The 26,542-nt window shown below is 35.8% G+C and overlaps 1 protein-coding gene across 1 annotated transcript in view; it reads right to left on the minus strand.

Annotated features, from left to right (window-relative positions):
- Positions 1-8,135, minus strand: part of LOC124363403 — an 80,307-nt gene extending 72,172 nt beyond the window's left edge. Inside the window, exon 1 of the mRNA XM_046818654.1 lies at positions 6,148-8,135. Within this exon, the coding sequence (XP_046674610.1) occupies positions 6,148-8,088 (1,941 nt within the window). The 5' untranslated portion in view covers positions 8,089-8,135. The remainder of the gene's footprint in view (positions 1-6,147) is intronic.
- Positions 8,136-26,542: the final 18,407 nt, after the last annotated feature.

Genomic DNA, 26,542 nt, shown 5'->3' on the forward strand with positions numbered 1-26,542 from the left:
TTCCGCTCATATATATCTGACACAAAGTCTAGAAACCCATTTGGCACTCGACTCAGCCAAAACGCTAGCAATGTCAAAGATGGTAAACAAACCAAATGCCAACCGAGCTTAAGACGGATGGTGGCTGAGGTTAATCACGCCTTGGGCTACCTGTACGAGCAGCTATTTCTGGTAAACCGCACTAAAGTCCAACGGAGGGCGATTATTACATTCAATTACGTTTCCCTTCGCGCCATACTTCCTGTGGAGACAACCATTCGCTGGTAAACAGCGCCTACATCCGCCCAAGTACAACACAGATGGTGACTACGGTTAATTAACAGTGTAAAGTGTTTTGGTTGGAGGACATCAAGCCGGTTGTGCCAAGAAACTTGCCAAAGTGAGAAAAAAACAACGAAAGGAATTCCAATTTGGCACGGAAGTTCTACGCCTCGTACCGGCCACCCCACGACGTTAAACTGGGTGAAGTTACACCAGCCCACATGACATTGCAATTGTGACAACGTGCTCTTCCAACTTTGTACGATGCTTTACAAGTCACAGTAAACATAATTTACATAATTCAACATCAATTCTTAAGCTAAACCTTAAGTGAAAATCAAGGTAATTTCTTTTGTGGTAAACACAAGTGCATGATATAAAATTTGTTGTTGTAATACCTTATGGTTGTTTTACAAAAAACTTGTTTTTTTTTACTCAATTTTTACAATATTTTTTACAAAATGATTGTTCCTACTTTTTTCACGTTTGCGGTTCCAGCTGAAGTTGTTACTCTGATTGCGTTGTTCACTTTGGCCTTGTTTTTAAATTTGTTATGCTGTTATTTACTATTGATATATTTATGCATCACATAATATTTATTTTTGTGTAGACTACTTGATGAAGTTTTTTGTTGATGTCATTTTTTGCACTATTGATAAAGATATTCTATGTTATATATCTGTTGTTATACCTTTTACTTTGTTATTTGTTATTGATTATGAAGTTTATAAATGTTTTGTAACATGTTATATTTTGTATATCATTTATTAATTTATTGTATACCATGTTATAATTGTTGTATACCAAGTATTTACTGTCGTAAGGACATTATATAAATTTATATTATAACTGTATGACAATTAAATTAACCCATGAGCTCCATGGGAACTATAGAAAAATGTATTGTGTGTTTCTTCCTGAATAAACATTATTTGAACTTGAATTTGAACTTGAAATTGAACAGTACTACAACACTGATGAAATTGAAATACTAATACAAATTTAAAAAGATAGTGTACATGTATAAAACACTTTTTATTTAAGGTTAACTTTGAACGAAGTATTTGGAAATACATTTACACTCATATTCTGTCTACATTAGCTCACGAGTGTCCGGTAAGGTATACAGTGTATTACCATAATTTTGTAATTATATCATTTGTCTCAGCCTTCAAAACATAGCAAAATTTAAATTTAAAATATAAGTAAATGTAATTATAACTATTATATAAATAATATCTTGACGGTCTGCACATAAAATTTCAAATTGTTTTAACGATATATAACTATTGTATGTACTTAATATACAGTATAACATTCAGCCACGAATTTTGTTTTTAATAAAAGGCTAAAAAAACTAAGGAACAAACACTCTATGAATTGTCTTTTTCACTGCAAAACAATTTTAATAAAACATCAAATATGTATCGACTGTCTAATCGAAACTTTTATAATCAATACAAAGTAAATATATAATAATGTAAATTTCCCATACTTTTCCTACTTACGGCTGCATCAAAATCACAACTTTGTCTCCATTGTATTACAATTATCTACTTTACAATTCTTTAACTTACAATCTTTATACCGTGACTCCTAAACTATACTTATCACAGACGTAATCCATTTTCGAGAGTGTTTGTTTAGGTAATTGTTTAATGGCTACAGTTAGTATATTTGTTGTACTGTTAGGTTAGATTTTATATTTATTAAAAAATGCTTTAATAAATTTTATTTTGTTTTGAAACATCTTTTCTAATGATTCCAAAAATAAAATATGTATAATTCTATAAGAAATTGTAGGCATTAAAAGAATTTTTTGGGATATCTTTTAGTCAGAACCGTAGAAAAATAGCTAAAGATAAGAAAATAAAATTGCACTGTACTTGAATAGAAGATGGGAGTGGGGTGGTTTTATCAAGAAAATGTAATTACTTTAATTGGCTGAGCGTTAGCGAAGCCTATCACTCGAGGGGCTGGAAAAATAACATTTCTATCTGTCTGTCTTTTCGCACGATATCTAGAGAACTATAAGAAAGTCTTGAAATACGTAAAACTATTGTGAGATGAAGCGTTCAATTATTAATTCTGTCTTTGTGGAAGTAACTTTTTTTAAATGTGACTAAAATTTAAAAATAACTCACCCAAAAACCGTTTTCACACAAAAAAATTTCATAAAAACTACAATTTATTATATAGCTTGTTTTCCTTTTGGGTTCCACTTTAACTGAAAATCAAGGGATTAATGCTAAAGTAAAATAAAATTTTATTGCACAATTAAATATAGAAAATGTGGTATGTATTTGAAAATCTTTTGCGAGTTAAAGGTATAGTGATATTAATATCCATAAATAAAAAGCTAAATAAATAAATATATATGTAATGAAGAGGATTCAATATATATATATATATATATATATATATATATATATATATATATATATATATAGGTATGCTTCGTGTTATTAATCTATTACACTCTTAATGTTTGTGTTTCATATACGTACAAAATTCCCCCATCCATTTTTTTTTTAAATTTAAATTCAACCTGTGTGAAATAAATATATTTTAGACTCATGTAACTCTACAAGTTATAATATAGTGTTCAGAAATAATTGGGGTTTGGTTTGCAAAACATACTGTACAAACCGTGGCATGTTCTAAATTTGAATGAATCTTTAGCGAGCTAAAAACGTTTCAACCTTACTATCCATATCATACCCATGTATAAAAAGCTATTTCTACTATTACACTAGCAATAAATCTATTTAACTGTGTACCAGAACTTTTACAATGAATCTCTATAAACTAGAGAAATCACTAAGTTTATAGTCTGCTTAATATTTTTTCCGTATTACATTATTCTGTTATGGAAATTGCATGTCACATAGAATATTTTTCAGAAAGTTGTTATCAATATACAATTATATGTTTAATAATCGTGAAATTTTGAAACTGCTACAAGCGTTTTAGATCCCCTGAACAAAAAACCTGATGTAGCAGTAATCATAATATAACTCCAACAGGATTTCGGACATTTGCCATCGTTATATGTTACAAAATTTATAACACAACGTTTCGTGGATTTTAATTTAACCTCTTAATCAGATGACGGGACAATTGGTATAAGAAATTTAGTACGTGTAAAAACTGTCCCTTCACCTGATGAAGAGGATAGATTTCAATTCTCGAAACGTTGTGTTATACATTTTGTGACATATAAGGATGGAAAATGCCAGTAATTCTATTATACTTTCTAACCTTCCATCGTCAATAACAAAATACAAAGAATAACTCTTAAGCTGTAAATCCCCCACAATCTTTGAGTTGGTTCATACACAAGCATAAATTACAATAATGATTGAAACATTTATAAAAATCTTGTAATTTCAATGTAAATTACAACTGCACAAATTGACGATTGATTATCTGTGGTAATGATCACTTACCTTTAAAGCATGTTTACTCTCTATTGTAACATAATCTGTGGATAGTGTAAATAAATAGATGTTTCCACATGCATATCATAATCACGAGAGTGAGTTGACTCAAATTTGTAACCTCTCTGTTCTCACACTCCTGGTGTATGGCACACACTTGTTACTGTATCTCTGTACGGACTGTATGTAGGGTTCGTTATTTTTTATAATGGTGGTTGTTACATTATAACCAAAGATTTAATCGCTGTATAAGAAATACATCGTTACGGTATTTATACATTTCTTACTAAAGTATCGCTATCGTTGAAAATTTACAGGTTATAGTGTAAAGGGTGAATCAAATAGTACATACATATAATATATTCGCGTATAAGGCGTATTACAGTAAAAATGCGAAAACGTGGATTATATTGGAAAATAAACTTTAATATTATGTCCTTTGTTTGGATTTAGTTTTGACGATGGAAGGATTGTAAAGGAAACAGAATTTTCCGGACATTTGCCATTGTTCAGTGATAAATACAGTCAGTAACACTACGTTTCGAGATCTGCAATCTGATTTCTTCTTCAGGTAAATTACTAAACTAATGTGTGTTTACCACAACGCCAACTCTAAATTATGCACTTAATAAATTAATTTGTGACCTTTATTCTGTAGTTCAGTTGTAATAATCAGTGTACACGTTTCAAAGTTAGTGTGCATGGAATATAAACACAACATGGCTCTTGTTGTTCCTGTCTTGTGCGTGTCACAACGCTCTGGTATGTAATGTACTTTAACATAGGTTGTAGTCATGCATTAGTTTAGTCGTTTACCTGAAGAAGAGATCAGATTGCAGATCTGGAAACGTAGTGTCACTAATTATATTGTATCATTGAACAATGGCAAATGTCTGGAAAATTCTGTTTCCATTACTTGTGTAATTATTTGAAGTATTTCAGGCAATAGTTTAAGTAGTTTTGGCTCTTTTGAAAATTGTACAAACTGTGCAAATTTGTTTTAACCTGGCAATTGAGTGATAGACATTCAAAATTATAACTTTATATGGGTAAATATATTACGGAGTAAAAATAATTCATATTAATACCAATAAAAAATATACTGTTTTTCAATTAAAATCTACGTGTTGTTAGTTTTATTATGCCGCAAAATCTTACATTCTAAAGTACAACCCTGAAAGCTTTAATTTGCTATATTTAAAACTGGACAACTTACTATTACTTCTGATTGTCTCTTACGTTGTGTATTATATAAAACTTTGGTATAGAATAAAAATTCAAATAATTTATAAAAACTCAATACTTTTCTTCAAGATCTCTAGGTAAACTTGTAAATTTTGCACCCACACAAAGTGTTTTTCACTATAATTTAAGTTTGATAAGCTAACATTTATAGGTAATTAAATAATCATTTGGTAAGTCACATGGATGTTGTACCAGAATATTTCATTTCAATGAGGCAATTTTACTTGCCTGATTTATTGAATGAATATTTCTATAAAGAAATTGCATTGTCTACACAGACATTACTCAAAATTCGTATTAATTTTTATGGTCTATGTAAAACCTATAAAACCCTAGTTACTTCACAATAACCAAGCAAGTGCTTCATTATTTACAAATTCCTGGTGTAAAAGAGAACAAGTTGGTGGTGTCATTTTTTCCTAAATAGTTTTATTAGATTGTTAACTAATTTTATTTGTTGTTATTTATGTGTTGCTTTAACTGTTATTGTTGTATTATCTGTTACGTCTTATTCCTTGTTATCACTGTTTTTGTAATATTCATCAATGATAACAATAGACTCTTGAATCCCCCAACTTTATTCAAATCTATGTATTTATATATTGCATCTTGTTTGCTACATTTCTCTAAGGGAACAATAAACTTTATCTAATCTTATTATGATGTTGGTCAAAGTAATTTGCACACTATTGCAATTGTAGACCAATAGATAATAAATTATATAAATACCATAAAAACTTACTTGACTGTAAACATTTTATAATTATACATATGACCCTTTATTGAGTGCTTCCAAATACATTTCGTATTGCTAAATTTCACTTGAGAATCTTACACACAACTTATAATCAAGTTTATTATTTATGATTTCAGTACCGGTACATTTAAAACATTGAAAAATTAATAAAATTATATAACAGTAAATCTATCAGATTCACACATTAAAACATACATAAAAATAGTGGGGAGAGGGATAAATGGCCTCAGAAATAAAATTAATTTTTTTAAATTATACAATTTTGCATTAGGCTAAATATGCTTTAGGCATAATGAAATCCTTGGTCACACTGGTCAAACAGGACGGAACACAATCCATGCAATTAATCAGTGTTTAGTGAATAACAAGACATTCGTGTTACAAAAAGCTCAGTTCACTGGACAGTTACTAGGATCACTGGACACTTCGAACGACACACTTTACCTGGGGGGTCCACACGGAACTGGCTGAGGCAGTGACGCGAGTCTGACTCTTGGAGCGGGACTTCCAAATCTTCTTGGCGACCAGTCGACTGCCTTGGTGAACGACACTGGACGACGATTTGGATTTCTGCATCACCCCGGGCACTGCAGAAACAGAAGGCGTGTTACGAGATTTCTGGTGGTGCAGTAAATTGGACAAAAATGTTTGACCGGTCGATAGTATCCCTGAAGGAGATTTGGACGGAGGAACCGGAGTTTGAGGTGGTGAGGACAGGTCCTCCACTCCAGTGTCCACACTGCTCCTGGAACTGGTCACTCTGGAACTGGACCGGTCTTCACCGGCACTGGAAGATATTTCTCCCGGTTTATCTTCCAGTTTCAACTCCTTCAACGCGGCAATCCAAGATTCGTCCGTTTGAATACCTTTATCTAAGCCGTCATCGTCTCCTATTTTAGTTATTTCCCCTTTCGGTTTTATGTTCCTAATGTTTTTATCGTAATTTACTCTCTTGAATCTGTCCACTTTATCCGAATCTATACTCTTTTTCCTAGCCATCCTCAGGTACCTCTTAATGGTATCCCCTACAGAAGGTGAGACATCATCGTTGTCAGTCACACTACTCCTCCGGTAATTCCTTCCCTTCTGCGGGTCCTCCTTCGCTTCTTGTTCTTCGGCCTCCTGTTTTGCCAATTTTATCCGTTTCAGTTCTTCTTGAATAGCCAACAACATACTCGGAGTGATCACTTCCGTCTGGGTAGCATAACTTTTGTCCTGAGAACGCCTCTCTTCTTTCACTTCTATCACAGAGGCTGGTGATGTACACTCACTTCCCACGTTGTGTCTAGAGTCAGTCAACACTCCCTCGTCATCCGACCCTTCCTCTTCCTGCAGATCCTGGTAGTGCAGTGGACTCCCGGCCCCGCTCGGTCTCCAAGATGATCTCCATCTCGAAGCACTGTAACCTCCCGTATTCCAACCACTCACGACACTGTCACCACCTTTCCTGCCACTCTTAAACCCACGTGTTTTTCTCAAATCAAAGTATAACATTTCTAAAGATTTTCTATCAGTTAATAAATCACTAAACATCTTTTCCCTGTTCGTTGACTTTCCGAAATATCTTCGAAACGTCTCAAGTAACATTTTTTGGGTGTGATCTCCTTCAAAATGTACACTAGGAGGTCTGACAGGCCTGAGACGTTCTTCGGCAGCTACCCTCTCTATACTGGCGAGATGTTCGCGTAATTTAGTTAAAAGTTCTTCGTGATTCAAGGCAGATTTGGAGGTACCCGCTAATTTGGGATCAGCAGGTTTCTCTTTCAGGTACATTTCTAGAGTCTCTAGGAGCAGATCACTTTCCTCTTCTGGAGAAGATAAGGTCCCTGCCCCGGCCGTCCGTGACACATCAGGATGGGGTTTGCCGCTGCCTAAAGAGCCTAATAGGAATTCCTCTTTCAACTTTTTGAGGTCTAACCTGCTCCCTAACTTACGGGTGAGTTGTGGCGTCAGGCTGGCAGAGCACTGTTTGATGTCATCCGCCTCGTCCGCAGAACTGGTCTTATCCCGACAACTACCACCCATCTTCTTCCTGCCGCCTCGCGACCTCCCCTTGTTGCGGAAGCCGATGGCACCGGGGTACGACTGTTTCCTCCAAAGTAGGAACCTGGGCTCTTTCTGGCACACTTCTTGGAAGTAAGCCTCTATCTTCGGCACGTCCTCGGGGCGGTTCTGCAGCCCCTCCGGTATCAATTTGCGGCCCGCGTCTGCCATGTACCGCCACGTCTTCCTCGTCAGCAACCATCGCTCTCTCTTCGGCCGCACTCTCCGCTTCTCCATCGGATCCCCCGGACTCACGTCGGGTCGCGGCTTTCCCATGGGCACTACACCACTAATACTACTACTACTACTGGTATCTAGGTCTCGCCCGCGGCTGCGGTCCATGTCGCCGTCACATGGTCGCTCGCCCGCCCGCCCGACCCGCTTCGAGAGTCTCACCGCACTGACCGCCGCCGCCGCCGCCGCCACCGCGCCTCGCCCTCCCGCTCCGCTCTGGCTGCCAACTCGCGGACTTCCACTATTGTTTTATGCCGCACCTATTCTTGGACCTTTATTGTTATTCCTGTTATACCTATGTTTTGCCGTATTTCACTCGACCCGGACATTCCTAAGAGTGCGTCCTAAAATACTGGAAAAATACCGATTAAAAATTTATGTTTTACACGACAAACAATTGTTAGTCCACTGAGGACTGAATAATTGATCCCTTTCAAATACTGTGAACCTGGATACCTTAACTGGGGTTACCCAGATTTAATTCTTTAAAATAGTATACCACTGTGTATATGTGTATCTGTAAGAGTTGAGTGATATTCCAAATAGTAAAAACATATCTTTATATCTATATGCTTACTATGGGAACTCATTTGGAATTATAGATGAACATGACATTCACATTCGAGGTTTTATACGAGTAAATAACCCAATATTCATCATGGAAATGTTAAATATTAACAGGCTTCGCTCGTTATTTTTAAAGCCGAAGGGCGTAATATTTTTAGGTTATGCTTTTAAGATGTAATTTGATGGAGCCGTATGATAGTTTTCAAACAGAATTAGGCATACATCAGATAATTACTTATATGCTTAAGAAATTCAAAATTAAATATAATTTTTACTGGTTTATATTTTAGGCTTTACACGTATCAGCTTACATTTCTGGTTCGAACCAACTACTTTTCTCACCACAGTTGAGTTTGCCTGCCCTAACGCCCAGTCAAAAGTGTCTACTTTCGACTCTTGTAATTTACTTCCGGTCTAAAATATTTCTAATGCCATAAATTGACTTTTCCTTGTTGTCAGATGAAAAAAATGTAAATATACATACATGACAAAACATAGGTTCACGGCCTTTTTATCAACTAACGGAAGCCTAAAAGTATACACGAAAAAAAAATAAAAGTATATATTCTAACCTCGATCTAATTTATTCATGGCTGAAAGTTTTAAACAACTGTTACTATGTTAGATGACATATTAGACAAATTGTCTTATCAGTGGTTTACATTGGCACTGGAGATCAAATTTGGTCATTCGGGGATTTTATTTCCCTAAACATTTTTTATCACGCTGGACAAGGGCTGGACGTGTCAGGCCTAAAGCACGCCATTGGAAACACATCTACTGGAAGGATTTCCAGATGAGAAGTTAGTAATACGATTTGGTTTACTAACAGAACAATTTTAAATTTTTATAGCAGGTTTTTTGGTAGGAATTTTTCATGTTTTTGTTCATTACACGTTACAGAAATAGGAGTATTAATCAATGAATGTGAATGATAGAAGTCTTACAGTTAAGATCTATGAAAAGACTACAACTCAAAGAGGGTTAACCCCCGTTTTTCTAAAGTTAGTAATTTAGTATTTTACCAAACAAGTTTGAACTTTAAATATGATAAATTAATTGTAGAAGCATCTTTCTTATTCAATTTTATGAATAATTTAAAAACAAGCACTCCATAAATAATGTAATGTAATTTGTGATAGATCCAAAAAAATAAAACAAATGAGTAAGAAATAGAGGAATTTGTCAAATTAGTTGTGACAACTGTAATTTGAAATACACTGGCCAAAATGTGAAGTTAAAAAGAGAGCAACATAGATTATGTTTGAAATATGACCGGGAAGAAAGATCGGCCTTGGAAAACACGCACTTCAAAGTAAACACTGTTTTTCTAAAGTAACTTTATTAAAAGAAATCCAAAGAAAGAAATTCCTCAATGCTTACGCAACGATATTTATAAAGAGCCAAAATAATTTAGTAAATAAACCTGGGCCTTTCCAAAATTATCCTTTACTGTTTTTGACTTAGTTAAATATTACTTTTATTTTTCAAATATACATTAGCCTTATTCCAGGTGTTTTTTAAATTTCATCTACTTTTATTGTTAATGTGATTTTATTTAATTACAACATTGTTTATATTTTTTATTTAACAACTTTTATTTCAGTTATGTGGGTCTGATTATGTTTTCATTAAAAACGAAAGGCCTCACTCAAATAAAATTGAATTACTATGGGAATGTTTGTTTTCTTTTAATTATAAATGGTTAATTAATATTATCCTTAATGTTTACTCACACGATCAAATTTTATCTCCAATTCGTTCAACCAGATATTCTAAGGAGAGAATTTATAAACTAGTGGCAGCATTTTTCAAGCGTTAAAAAATATATACATTCCGTTTATCCATATTTTTCTTGATTAAAGGCGATCCACAAACACCTTCAATCAAAACTTGAAGCGCATGTAACTGTTGGAGGATTGCTTCACTGGTTCTCCAGTTAATGCTAAAAGGAAACCAAGTTACTGTTAAGTTCTCATGAGCTTTATCAGAGGAGTTTGCACCACCACCGGGCATCCCTACGCGAACACATCTTGGACCACTCCTGTTTTATTTCTTCACTGGTTTTATCATCGTAGACTGCCATCTATTTGCAAGACATTTAAAGCGTTAGAAGAAGATCTCAATTTCAAGCTATTGTTTAGCCGGTAAGTAAGTCTCGTCGCAGTACAGAATGTTTCCAACGCTACAAGATAGTCTTGAACAAGGACGTAGCCCAGTGAAGGGGTCTAAGGGATCCGGACCCCCATTTTCTATTTTTTACAATAACATTTTTGGTAAACTATTAGTATTATTTAAATAACTCATTATTACTGACATGTACTGCTGAAAGATCGTTCTCAACAACAACAAAAAATGGTCAAGAACTTTTAAAAGAACAAAATAAGGCCTTCCCTGTCCTCTACGGGAAAATATCAGTTTTCTGGACCACCCCCCAAATTTTTTCCTGGCTACATTCTTGGGCTTAAACGTGATCAGATGTGTATTTTGGTTTGGAATATTAAATGCTGTAGTGGTTTACCAATATTATCCCAAAGACCATTCGTTTAATACTGACTTTATTAAGAATCTGGGAGGGATTTTATATAAAGAACTCAGTCCCGAGCGCTGTCAACATAACGTACCAATACATATAAGGCATTGGAATTTATCACTCGAGAATTCTGAAACATGATAAATAATAATTGCAGCAGACAAATGTTACTAACCGAAAGAATATGTCAAAATTGAATCAACAGTTATATGTAAACATTACGGTTTGACACAATATCAGCGTTTCAGTACGTTGAGTACCATTTTAAATTTATTTCTTCACATTTATAGTCTTGAAGGCATAGAGTAAACAACACTTCTTATTTCAACCTTTTCTTTAACACCTTCTCTACAATAAGTGTCTTTTTACCAACTTTAGGACAGCGGGGAGATTTTCAGTATGCGCCCACTGCAGCCAATGTGTTAATCGCTGTTGAGCACAGAGGTTATCCTGACAATAAAATTGGAAGTGTTGGTAAAAACGTCATTTCATCTGTACATTTTAGCAATATTAAGTATGCAGTGCTTGATGAGGAGTGTAATGCAATAATGACGACAAAATTATTATCTACTTTGTAATACAGATTGTATACACTCATAAACCCACCTTGTTTTTGACAGAAGTAGGCTAGGGTTTTTAGACCCCATCTACTTGATTGAAGCAATAAAGCAATCTCAACTGTGGCACCTGAAATATCTTAGACGAAGATATATTATATTTTTTGATCTTGGAAACAAGATAAACTCAACTATGGCACCTTTTACCACAGACCACAGTAATTTACAAGGGCCATAAGTAGCACACTTTTATACATATTTTCTTGATGAAGAGTACATACACGCGCCAACATTAAATTAAGAGCTATAACCAATTTGGCTTAACATCTGATGCTTTAATTACGCTAACATGGTTCTCTAGATCGGGTTAGATTATTACATTAAAATATAACGTTTAATGTAATACTTACTATTACCTTACTATTACTTGCATACGCTAAACAAGTCCTATACATTCACATGCAATGCGCTTGCGCCTCCATTATTGTGACAGCGCCTGGGGGGCGAGGAGTGAGAGTGGCCTGGATTACATTAACATAATTAAAACCTGCTGCCGATTTTCTCCCAGCCATCATATCCATATCTATTAATATTTGAGCACAAGTCCATTATTATTGTATTAATAATGGCAAACATACTGAAATCCAGTGAAAATAAGCTGTAAGTAGTTATAAATATTGGTACTTGTCGAGGCTGCCTCACTTGTGGAAAATATTAATATTAAAACAGTGTTAACATTCGTTGGAATTAGCATTATGATAAATCTTTATAAGGATATGTAAATATTAATTTAAACAGCTATACGGTATGTAAACACTTACCATCTCCATCGACAAGAATCTGTTTTGGTGAGGCGAAGACAATATAAGAATGTAATAAATTGAATTGAATAGTCTCCAAAATTATACTCATTCAAACACTACGTAGCGCTGTTTCAAATTGAGCCACGTTTCGGTTTAATTAGTGTGGATTAGGGAGGAATACAAAAAGAAAAACAGTAGCCTACAGTTTTGGGCATTTTCTTTAATATTAGTAGGTCTAAAATATCTTTGTTAACTTGAACCACCTTTTGAACCAACTGGATCTTTGAATTTGGCAAAGTTCCAATACACAGTTTAAACGAACACCATACAGTTTTTAAGATTATGATAAAACGAATATCATTAGGGAAATTTAAAATATTAGGTTGGCAGGCATGTATCATGCAAGATTGCACAATCATTTCATTGTCATTAGGTGTTCGCTTCCATTCAACAGATCATTCCATCGACCTTCTTCCTTTGCTATTAACTTTCAGCACCTATAGCACCAGAAATTGATGGGAAACACCAAAAAAGCAAAGCTGGCACTCAGCTCAGATATCCTGTGGTGTAAAAAATTAGCAATGCCCCGCTCGCTGCCAGCTCAGTGGGAGTCAAGGTTGAAGCGAGGTAATTTTCGGTGTGGAAGTAATTAGGCTGTTACTTAATCCATCTATTTCCGCCTTACGGTTAGTCTTTGACTTGAGTCTATTTCTTGATTTTTGAAGTTCCTTGATGTATTGGTAGGCTACATACATTGGTATTATCCGTAGGCCACTATTTTTCAACGAGGTTTTGTACCGGGGATCTAAAAAATACTACATTATCAAAAATAAGTAACTTTATATCACTTACTGTGAAAATTACCTGTCATTATGACGATTTGTTCTAGTTTGCTGCCTCCCAAAAGGCGATGTTGGAGGGAGGGGGCCACTCTGTTCCTATATACTACTTGGTATTACGCAATACAGGTAAGTTTGAATTCCGTTATCATAAATACTCTACTAATAGCACCAAAGTTAAAGATAACCTTTGCAATCGCTCACGTGACCTAAGCTTGACTTTGGCTACAATCTCGAGGGATATTTTTCTATTGCCACCAGAAGTGGAGGGTGGCACCGAAGGCGCCACTGAAGCTAGTACTGATGGCCAGGGGCATTTAAAATCGGTTCTTTCCAGACTTCAGATCACGTACCAGATCGTCCAACTTCTCATACATCAGATCTTCTTCGACGCCACCCCGCACTTCTTCCGAATCAAAACACCCCTCGAGATGGTACCTAAATTCAAGCTCAAATTGCGTGAGGACTCCTGAATGTTAATTCAAACTTGTTTATATTTTATAATACGTACGTGTGTATTTACTTACTTATGTAGCCTTATAACAAATAAATAGTAGATAGGGACAGAGACGCATGGTTCTCGCTGACAACGGTTTCTTTTTGGAGGCAGAAAACAAGAACCGATCGTCGTGATTACATGTAATTTTCAAAGTAAGTCAAATAGAGTCTATTCTTTCTAATAACGTAAGTTTTTGGATTCCCGGCAAGAAATACCTTTCAAAATGTAGTAGCTCCCGAATAATACCAAAGTACCGATGTGCTTTACATTCCGAAATACTTTCCTCAACTGAGAAGGCAAGGCAAATAAGAAACATCCGATGTTGTCTCCATCTCCAACAACGATGTCTTTCTGACAGGTAAAACTAGGATAATAAATCATCAGACAAGAATGGCCATAAATGAATGAGTTGACAACAGCCGAAATGCGGCAATCAAACATTTCACCTCGGGATAGCGGTAATGGCGCGATAAAATGGCGGCTGTCACCAGCTGGCCTCTGGACCGCTCGAGTAACAGCCAGCATCATTCCGCCGTTATTTATACATAAAAGCTGAACACGCATTTGTGGCAACTACACTCCAATTAACACGAATTTATGGATTTCGAGGGAAAGCAGAGCAAATATTTTGAGGCGCAACAATGTTTAAGAGTAATTTAGAGCCGTCCAAGTGTTTTCAACACTAAACACTGTAAAACGATAGAATTTCTTAAAATATTCGCGTTTTCGTCACGATTCTTTCCAACCGCTCCCCTGGCTATTAACATTGGCGAATTACAGTGGTATGTAGTAGATTCGTGTCATAATACGTTTACATAGTGAGTAATTTTAATTTTAATTATATGTACAGATGCTATAAAAATAACAAAACTAAGGAATCCCAGTTTTTTGTAGGACGTTCAGTGTGTTGATTTGTGAGACTTCAGAACAATTAACCCTATTTTCAAAAATAGTAGGTGATGTATTGCCACTCATTTTACTATACAGACTAAATACTCTTGCTTAAAGAGCTAATGACCTTTCCTGAAGTTTAAAATTGGAATATACTGTACATGAAATTAAAATAGTTTTGATGAAATCGAGTATATATTTTTTCGTTTGAGAGTAATTTTATAACTGAACTGGTTTTGATAACAAACTAAACTATTTCCTTTCATTTTCAATCTCCACATTGCAACCGTTATGGTTTTGATGATGATAATAATAATTCTTTTTTGCAGTAAAACAATTAACAAAATCGCATTGCAAGCGTCATTTCAACATATTGATTTAAAAATCTATAAACTAAAACCTATCTTATCATAGGCACAGTTGATTCCACATACTCATGTGTGAACCTAACAATATATTGTATTTTGCATGTTTTAGATATCAGAAAATGATAAATAGAATAATAATAATAAAATGATAATTTTCATCCCAGCGGCCCATCGTAAACTCATCAACGGAGTAAAATGCCTTTGACAACAAAAAGTGTCTTAATCGAGATTTGAATTGTTTGGGTTAATTAATTCGTTTGAGATCTCCAGGGAGCTTATTGACTAACTTGACACCCATTTGAGATGGAAAGTGTTCGAACATAGCCGTTCAGTCCTGAAATTGTTCCTGCCTCTGGACTCGTACTGATGGACGTTTCTGTCCTGAACCAGTTCACATTTGAATCGGCAGTACAGAGTAACGTCGAGAATATAGAGGCTGGGTAAGGTTAGAAATCCAAGCTCCCTGAAGGCCATTTTACACAACTCTTGGGTTTTAATTTCGAAATTATTCGAACAGCTTTCTTTTGTGTTCTAAACTCTGTCAAATTTTTATTTAGAACAGCTGCCCCATAGTCTCATGATTACCGAATGATATCGATACAAGGTATGAGTATGTGCTGTCACGCATAACAGGCTTCTCTGAGATTGCAAATTTCAACTATATAGATTATTCCATTTTCGAGATATTCTGGGGACAGATAGACAATTATACAGAGAAGAATATTTTACATCCATTTGAAATAGAAAAGAGGTTTCAGTTTATTGAATGATAGACTTCAATGAGGCTGAGCAAAATTCCATGGTACGAAATGCACCATAATTTATTATAATTTATATATATACATACATACATACATACATACATACATATATACATTAAATTGTATAAATGGCAATTGCCTTATTTAATTTCAATAAACATTGAATCGCAAAAAGTACTTGCTCCGCCGGGAGTCGAACCCGGATCTCTCACTTGCCGGGTGAATGTGCTACCATTACACCACAGAGCGCTTACTTTTTCCGATTCAATTATTATTAATTATTCAATTTAATGTAAATAAAAGTCGTTTGACAGTATTTGGTCTTCCAATCATATGTTAGTTTGCTTATTTAAACGCATATGTGACAGATACGGCCAAATACAAAATAATTGAATCTGAAAAAGTAAGCGCTCTGTGGTGTAATGGTAGCACATTCACCCGGCAAGTGAGAGATCCGGGTTCGCCTCCCGGCGGAGCAAGTACTTTTTGCGATTCAATGTTTATTGAAATTATATATATATATATATATATATATATATATATATATATATACATTTATGTATATGTATATATATATATTTATGTATATATATATATATATATACATTTATGTATATGTATATATTTTAATAGACAACTGTTCAAATAATCCTTCTTTCAAATCTTTGGCAAATTCGTGTCAAAAGTGGGTTCCAAAACTTCATTATCACGCTTCTAGCGTTGTTGTACTCTCCCTAGCTTCCTAGCTCTCCGGAAATGTGTTTCCTTGGTTACCGTCGTATACCAGATGGCGGCAATTTCAAATTTATAAAAACTGTATTTCAATTTGTTCTATTAAAAACTTAGTTTATAGAAATGTCACCACAAATTGTGTCGGACAGCACTTATACTGATTTTCATAAAGTGGAAATAACATAAGTAATATAAGATATACGATAAACCATTTATACAACGTAAACACTTGTATTACAATATTCATTCGCTGCTGTATAGTAAGCACCAACCACTACCGAAACAGAGTAAATTATCTAATAGGAATAGCTAAACTATCGAACCCAAAACATTCAAATTATAGTTGTTTATAATTATTATTGCTAGCTCTTTTTAAAGCCTTGAATAAACATTACCCAAAATTTGTTAAATAAAAATAAAATTATTTGTATGGTATTTGAGTAATGGCCGCAAGTAATATGACAATGTACATGTCTTATTTGTGCCATAAACTGTTAGACATGTATATCCTTAAAAGTACTGTATTAAAAAGTAACTAAATGTTACACTGTTTTATTTCTTAAATTTTATAAATACACAAAACCTAGATAGTTTTTATTCATCATTAAATGACTACTTTTTTAGATATAAAACGTAACCAGGTTGAACTATCCAGCTGATCCATAGTGCAATTTGAAATACTTTTAGTATAATTCGGTTCAGTAGTTCAGATAATAATGAAAAATCAGAGATTCGGTGGTGGTGGTCGCTTATTATATTGCCACCAAGAACGTAATTCCTAATTATCACCTAATTTTTGGCAGCTGACATATTAACGAGAGTAAAACACATTCAGCCAATCAAAAACAGTTGCCCTGATTAACGCTGTTTCCGTTATAGTACCAACCTAGCCGAAGAAGAAGAAGAAATTGATCATGGATCCCCATTGTGATGTTTAATTTAAAGGGTCTGGTCTAATCTATAATAAAAATAGATTGTGTTCGACATATTATGTTCAAATACATCCGGTGGGTTATTTATAATTTACCGGGTTTAACTAATATTCCATTTTCAAAATAGTTATTTTAGTTTATTCAATTGATATGCGAGAAACTCCAGTAGTACTCAAGGTCTTTATAAGAGTTGGAAATAATCATTAACCGCGCATCTTCTGACAAGAAAGTATAGTCTAGCTTATCTGACAACGCGGTCTACTAATTGAATTCTTATAATGATCCTATGTATTAATGATCCACACCATTTATGCTGGACGGCTAGGCACCGTAGTACAAACACATGATGTCCCTAGTGAATATTCCTAGCGTACCGTACAGTTATTGCGTCAATAAATTTGCCAAGATCCGGGAAGAGAGTGATACCTGTGTAGCAGACGCCTCGACATACCACAACACAACGTATTCGTGTACTCCGTGAATAGCTCAACCTTGCTATATATAGCAGACGGGGGCGACCCCACGCAGTCGGCACTGGTCCTGTGACTGGGGTATAGTACTATTGTCCCACCTCTGCAAACAAATCAAGAACCTAGTAAAAACACCTACAGTAAACTTAGTGGCGGCTCGTCCGTATGGATTCTTGGAAAGAGCCTATTTTCCTAATATCAACAAGAAAATTTTAAACTGATTATATTCATATAATAAACTAAGTACATACAATTTTTAAATGTCTATAAATAATCATCTGAAGCCAACGATGAAGAAGGTGATTGTTGGAGTGGGTAGAGCATCCTTAGTTCCGTGTATTAAATCCGATTCGATAAGGGAGCTCCACCCATTCCAACAGTCAATCAGTCAGGATGTTTGTAACGATTAAATTTCCCTACTCGCTTTGACTGGAAAGGCTGGAACAGACCTGGCCTTCCCTTCTTCCAAGGCGACATGACTGACATTTACAGTACCCGCTATCCCTCAATCTGGGAATCTTTACAGGAGTCGGCCATTACTACCATTTTTATCCATCCTGAATATCTTGTCAATCCGTAAGCAAGGTCCTTTTAGGACTAAGTAGAATGAGAGGCGCCTCAGATTCTTGTATTGAGTGAAAAAAAAATCAAAATGTCACCCGAAGAATTGTTAGTAGCTTTGCCATCGTAGTCTTCGCGGGGTAAACGGACTGTAGGTCCACGTCATAAAACTGCCGGAAGCATTTCTTACCTACTTCTTAAGGGGTGGACAGTAGGTCCACGGTCCCGGCCTGGGACCCACTGTCCGACTCACGGGTTTCTTTTGACGAGGGGTTGATAAGGGATCGTCGTACTCACACTGCAGCACTTGAATGGATGTTTAGAGATCTAAACTCTATATATGCTACATCATTTTCAGTACACTACATAAGACAGCTGCAAAAAGAATGAAACTAAATTATATACATAAAATAAAGTCAGGTTAGTTACGCCATTTCGAATGTCTGTAACGATTATAGTGTCTACTGGTATATACAGTATTATACAAGCGATGGTCCAATATAAGGAATAACTAATACAAACTTACTGTAGATGTTTATGATTCATTAGGACAATACCAACCAAATTAATCAGATCGTAATATAATGCTATATGGAATTCGTTACGATATAATCGCTATTAGTAATCCACTTCATATGTGCTAGCTTGAGTAAACTGTTGTTAATATTTGCTGCTTTAGCAGTACGCTGTGCGAATGTAGTGGAAGCATCACTGACCAAAATAAAGAATAAATGCAGGTAGAAAAACTAATGCACGGCCAGGTCAGTTTTGAAAAGTAGGACAGTTAGTCCACAGGTGTCAGCGTGGACTAACTGTCCTACCCTGCAGAAAAGTGACGTCAGCCACCCTCGTCAAACTAGGCGTGGACCTACTGTCCTACAATCTCTTCGCGGACACCGTGGAAGTCACCCAAGATAAATCAAATGGCAAAATTTCTCGGAAATGACAGTTGTTTGAATAGGAGAGTTAGGACAAAGCACTGATTTCAGTGTTGCTGCCATCTATGGGCGGTGAACGCAACTATGTAAGCAGTTCGGTATAAGAAGCACACAAGCTTGATGGAAACGCGACAACAGCTTTCTTTCATACTATTTGTATACAGAGTGTTTGAAAAAGAACTCCCTAGTTTTAATGTGTCCTAGAATCTATACAATAGAGACATACACTATTCTAGTTTGTGGTTTTTGATTCATCGACTCTCCAAGTCTTCTCTTCTGCAGTTGGCAGGTCTGATTGACCTTGAGACGGTACCAGTGCTCTTGACACTCGCTTTCCAGGAAGGTGAACAGGCAGGGCTGGTATTAACTTGGCCACCATGAGTCCAGACTTAACCCCACTAGACTTTATTTTGGGGCCACATAAAAAATGTTGTGTAGTGTGAAAATACCAGAGACATCAATCATTTACGGGAAAGAATCATCGCGGCGGTTGGGACAATACACTTGAAATGTTGGTGAATGTGGCGAGAAGTGCAATATCATCTTATCGTGTGCATAGCACAAATGGACCACACGTTGAAGTCTACTAACATTAAACAAAACTTGAAAGAATTCTCTTTCGTGACAAATACTCATTGATGTAATTTTTCATTAATTTTCCCATTAAATTTATACTAAACTCGACAGAGTTTTTTAAACATCCTGTAATGTATAAATTCGAAAGTTTGGAAGATTTCTGGATATTTGGAAGTTTTATGTTGAATCACACAAAACCTATAGAACAGATTTGGACGAAATGTGGCATTTTCATTACTAAGGTTTAGGAATATTGTATATTGCATATGTACATTTTATTCCAAAATACCGCTCACAGTTGCTTTCAAAAATTGTATGTATTATATATGTAAAGTTGTGATCCCTAGGCGATGTTCTCCCTCCAACTTTCAAACTTGCGAACCGTTCTGTTCCCTGAGAGTTTTAAAAATAGCCTAATGTGTCTTAATCTATTCATATTTTCCGTATGGAGTGAGACTTTAGGGAGGTGTGTTAAAAACAAATTAGAGGAAGTTTACAAAAAAAGGATGTTAGAATAATCAACAAAATGAATTATACAGAGTCGTGTAGGGAAGCTTTCAGAGAGTCGGGATCGCTGACTTTTCCTTGCCTCTATATTCTTGAGGTGATTGTGCATTGCAGATTTTGATGCGCTTTTATTCGCGGCGTTGGCGTTTATCGATATGAAACCATATGTAGTGACCACTTCAGAACTGAACAAAATAGACTGACATTGTCTCAACACCTACAACAACAAGGTAGTGTCAGACTAATCAATAAACTCCCTGAAAGTATAAACAATTATGATAGCCAAAATCGATTAAAAACCCGTCTCAAATCCTTTTGGTATCCAATGTGATTTACTCTGTTAATGAAAACATGATGAGCCACTTGGATACCTACTTGAAAGTGCTGGATCTGAAATCAGAGCGACTTTGTTTTTAATGTATAAGGGCGCATTATGAAAGCAATGCACATCTTCTACGAAAATATATTTAGTCATTCGATTGTTACAAATTGTTAAAAATAGTTTTATGCCGCATCATTACTGCATAGATGATTCTGCCACGCATGTAAGCACCCTGGAACTTCTCGACTGAAATGCCTCTTAGGAACTTTGTAACTTGAGCTTGGATGTTCTCCACCGAGTGCTTTCCCAGTCGGGGGAAGAAGAAATTCACACGGAGACAGTTCAGGGCTGTAAGAAGGGTGCACCAAAGAGCTCATTTTATGGTCATGTAGAGTGGGTAATGACTAAGGCCGTGGAGCTTGAAGATATTTTTGGTTTCAGAACCGACACACTCGACCAGGCGTTTCAGTCTCTTGAGTACAGTACCTCCAGGTAAAATGATGCGTTGGCAGATTGTCCTTGCGGTAAAAACTCAAAATGGATGATTCCTCAAACGTCAAAGAAGACAACATGCAATGTTTTGAGTTTTGCTCAGGCGCGCTTTTTGGGTTTGGGAGAAGATTGTGTGTACCACCTTCCGCATTGAGATCTCGAAATGCATTACTCTTCAAAGGCCTCTTAAAGCATTGGATCAGTTTCCATCACATTCTTCCCAAGACCCACACAAAATTCGATCGCGTACCGCCGTACCAGCGAGCGCTCAATTGCGCCGTAACACAGTCGAAAAAAATATACTTTGTGCAAAGACACGTCCTACAGTTTGGAGAGAACTGAGACTGAGCGCGTTAGGAAGGGCAGAATCCCCATCACATTATCCGACCGGTCAGAGCAATAAATACTTTATTTAATAATTTGTTGTATTTTCATAAATGCATCCTGTGATAATAATTATTACTTATTATTATTATCATCATTATCGAGAAAACTCTACAAGGAGAGTAGCTGTCTAGTCATTAATTATTTCCTCTTTTCAAATACTTTTACCTAACATCAAAAAACACAAACTAATAACAAAGAGGTTGTCGCTGTCCATTGACTGCAGTACCCCGCCGCGCCGCCCCGCTCTCTGTACTACGCTGTTTACCTACTACTGTTTATATTTGGTTAGTCTGAACATGTTAGGAACGCTGACTTGTTTACTAATACACTACTTTAACGTTTAACACATAGCAAACAAAAACACCTCTCGTTATACATTTTACGAAATGGATTGCGAGAAGTAGCTCGAGCACCTACGTACTGGTACTCTACGCTGGGTGAGTACTCTGTACTCTCGTGTTTGTAGAACTCTGCAGTTGAGCCATTCCAGCTGTGTGTGTATTCAGTATTCCTGAGCCATTCCCGCTGTGTGTGTATTCAGTATTCCTGAGCCATTCCAGCTGTGTGTGTATTCAGTATTCCTGAGCCATTCCAGCTGTGTGTGTATTCAGTATTCCTGAGCCATTCCAGCTGTGTGTGTATTCAGTATTCCTGAGCCATTCCAGCTGTGTGTGTATTCAGTATTCCTGAGCCATTCCAGCTGTGTGTGTATTCAGTATTCCTGAGCCATTCCAGCTGTGTGTGTATTCAGTATTCCTAAGTATCCAGACTTGGCATTCAATGGTAACAATCAAACACCCAAATAATGAATAGCTAACGGCAAGAAGCTGAAAGCTCAGTATTAGACATCCTAATATTAATAATATTACAAATGCGAAAGTCTCTTAGTTCTTTTTTTCTTCACGCATAAACTACCCAACCGATTGTACTGAAATTTTACATGGACATTCTTACGGTTCCTGGAATGAATATTGGCCGATTCTTATTTCGAAAATCCCCCGGGCTATGCCTTAGTGGTCTTTAAACTAGTGAAAATCCCATCTTGGTTTCTAAAGTTGCAAAATATTAATTAAAAGTGCCAGCTAATTGTAATTAACTGTTCTGTGTATACATTGTATTATACAGCACAGGTTAATTAATTTATCCACTACTTTCTATTATTGTTTTATGTATAATCTAAAAATATAGAGTAAGCTTGGCAGTAACAATACTTCTTATGTCAATCTTTTCTGCAACTGGTGTTGAGCACAGAATAAACAAATATCCAGATAGTAAAATTAAAAGATTGATAAAACATATACTTTTAAGTTTATATATTTTAAGTAACTATTAAGTATTAGATGTAAGAGTCGAAGTTACTAAGTTTTCCTATAAATTTAAATACTTACAAAACCCATCATACAGCTGTCTTTTGAAAGAAGGGGGTGCCTTAGCACCCCCTGGAATAAATATCCCCCTTGGCTCTAATGTCACGCATGGAAAGTGCTTATTCAGTGCACGGACACGGTCAAGGCACTGAACTAGCACCCCTCAGTTTCAATATTTCTTATATATTTAATATATTTAAGACATACAGTAATGTATTACTGTTCTAATAGAGTTATGAACTGGCAACATCTTTTAATCGAGCACTTTATAAGGGGGAAGTGTGGGGATTTTCGTAAAATTTGGTATGGAATTCCTCCCCTTTAAATTAGATCATAGTTGTGATTTAGATTTTGAAGTGGGTAGAGTAAAAAGCAGTCTGAATTCCGAAAACAAAATTAAAAATTATCATTATCATAATTGGTTTCTCCAAATGGATGCAGCAACACCTGTTTTTAAAAATTTAATATTCTTCTAAATTCTCTCAGTTTAAAGTCGTCCAAATTTATTATACTGGCGATCTCAACATCGATGCCTTGGACCACACTGGCCACTTAACCCAGCGGCTACGTGATAATCTTAATTTTTCCGTTTAATCTGGTCAGTAAACACGCCAACACGAGTGACCACCACATCGAGCACAGCCATCGACAACGTCATCACAAACATTCCAAACGCCACAATCTCTGTACTAGATGTGACCATCTCTGACCACTTTACTCAGGAGACCATAATTAATAATTTCAAGTCAAAATATTAATTATGGTTTCTAGAACTGGTTATGGTTTTGATCCGTTAACTCCATCATCCAAAATCCTCACGTCCCTTCGAAAAACATCGCCCTTATGAATTCATAAAAAAAGTGTTTAAATAACTTTGAAAGTGTTGATAAAGCTTTCACCGCATTCCACGATCGTTTTGCTTTGGTTTTCAACGTAGTTTGCCCGTTTAAAAACTTTAGAGAGCATAAACAGATAAAATCGAATTCGTGGATAACTCAGGATATTCTTAAATTACGTGAACGTTTGAAATTTTACAATTCCATATCTACGTGCAAACAGAGAACGAATAATTCAAAGCTGTTTATAGAAATTTCAAGAACAACTATCGTAAAACAATAAGAACATCAAAAGGATTCAAAATCAAAAATAAAACTAACAAATTCTGAACATTCTTTTCCAAAACTGCTTGGAGCATCATAAAAAAGTAACGACACAGCCCAATGAATCTAAACAGTCCAAAATTATAAAACTAAAAATATATAATGAATTAATTACAGGTCCATTAACAGTAGTAGGCGAATTCAACGCCTTTTTTGTCTCTTACGTTATCCGATCAATCCTTCAAATGCTCCAACCAAGTGTCATTGATGGGACCGGTCTCTTCCATGGCACTGTCTCCAGAGAGTGAGGAGGAGGTGTCCCGTCTGATACAGAGATGCAAACCAAAAAAGTCATGTAACACTAACGGCATGTTAATGTGGCTGCTCAAACGCTGCTTCAAGCACATTTTGACTCCACTGAAAAACATGTCTTTTTCTCAAAATATTTTTCCTTCTACCGTCAACAGCTAAAGTCACACCAATTTTTAAAATAGACGATCCTTGCCTTGCAAGCAGCTATCGCCCCATTTCAATCCTTCCAATCATGAGAATGTTTTTAAGCCTTTTCTGTCAAGATTAGAAAAGTTCTTTGAACGTTTTGATGTTGCTTATCAATTCAACTTCAGAAAGAACAAATCCCCTATCAATGCCCTTACAAATTTAATCGAAACCGTTGTCGATGGCCTGGAGAGGCGAGAACAGGTGCTTAGCATATGTCATGATCTGTCCAAAGCATTCGACTGTGTAAATCATGAGACATTGTTGTACCAGTTGAAGACATGTGGTGTTCGAGGTATACCACACGAATGGCTTACGTCTTATCTCAGAGATAGAATCTAGTGTATGCAGATTGTGACTTCCCTGTCAGAAAAATTTAAAATGGCCTATAGTGTACCGCAGGGATCTGTCCTTGGACCAGTACTATTTCCTGTGTACGTCAACAGATTGAATTCGTCGCTTCTAAGGAGTGAGATGGTTTAATACACTGACGATACAACGCTCTGTTTCAAAGCCAAAACAAAAAAAACCACTTAGAAATCAATTCTTTTTTTGGAACTAAATTCATGCATTCAGTATTTCTCAACATTGAACCTGAGAGAAAACAGTGCCTAATCAAATGTGGCACATTTTTGCATTCGGCAATATGAGCCCAAATATTGCACTGCTGTGATGGTGGATGATGTCCTCGTAGAGGAAAATTATTCTACCGAGTTCCTTAGGATGTGCCTTGATCGAGGCCTGACATGGGACGATAACATACAAGGCATCTGTTCAAAGGTTTCTTCGGGCATTTATCCTTTACGAAACCTCTCAAAGTTTTGCTCCTTGGATGTACTAAGAACGGCCTATTTTGGCCTTGTATATCCTCATATATCATACGGGCTGAGACTATGGGGCAGCTGTTCCAAATACACATTATTTAAAGGAGTATTTAGAGTTCAAAAGAAAGCGGTCCGAATAATTTAAAAATTCAAATTCAGAGATTCGTGGGGCAGGGACGTTCATCAATATGGAACTACGAACCGGGACAACTTTCGTATTCAACAGCACAGAACTGCCACAGTCGAACGTTTACCATCCGAGGTTCGTCTTAAGTTGATAAATAAGCTCCAAAAAAAACTCAAAGCCCGATTGAGAAATCTATTGGTGTTGAGTTTGTTCTACTCTGTTGAAGAGTTTATGATAAGCCGCTGGGATAAAATTTGAAATTAATTGGTTCAATCTTTTAGTTATGTTCTAAATTGTAATCGGCATAGCTGAAAACTGTTTAATAAGCGAATTGACGTGCGTTTAAATTGATTTAAACAGATCAAATGTATTTTGCTTCATGGATATTGACGATTGTGTAATTTTTTTTAATTGCGAACGCAATAAAGATTTATTGTTATTATTATATGTGTTGACTTGGTGGAATAATATATGACCAGAGTAAATTTATTGCACAGAAATGAACCAGTGTAAAAACGTCAGCATCAAATTGTTTGCAAATTTGTGAGGACATCTTGGATTCCAAATTTAATTTTAAACTCATTTAAATCAATACCGTTTCATATTTCTTTTTGTCTTCGTTACTATTAAACTGCTTTTACATTCCCATTGCTTATAATGTTCCATGTATTTCGTTGATCTCTTTTCATATTTAATTTATTCGTTTGGTGTTTCCAAGTTTCAGGTGAAGAATCAAGGAGTAATAAATATATGGATGCTAGTAGAAATGGATGCATCAGAGAGATCTTTTATAACTAAGGAGATTGCAAATCTCTCTTAGGGATGCAGCCTGATTACTCTCCCTCCTGAGAAGATGGATTACTCGTTCCATTGAAACTCGTGCCTATTGGAAGCGAAACCAGAAACTCAGA

Source organism: Homalodisca vitripennis, chromosome 5 (genome assembly GCF_021130785.1).
Source record: "Homalodisca vitripennis isolate AUS2020 chromosome 5, UT_GWSS_2.1, whole genome shotgun sequence".
In the NCBI taxonomy this organism is placed as follows: Eukaryota; Metazoa; Arthropoda; class Insecta; order Hemiptera; family Cicadellidae; genus Homalodisca; species Homalodisca vitripennis.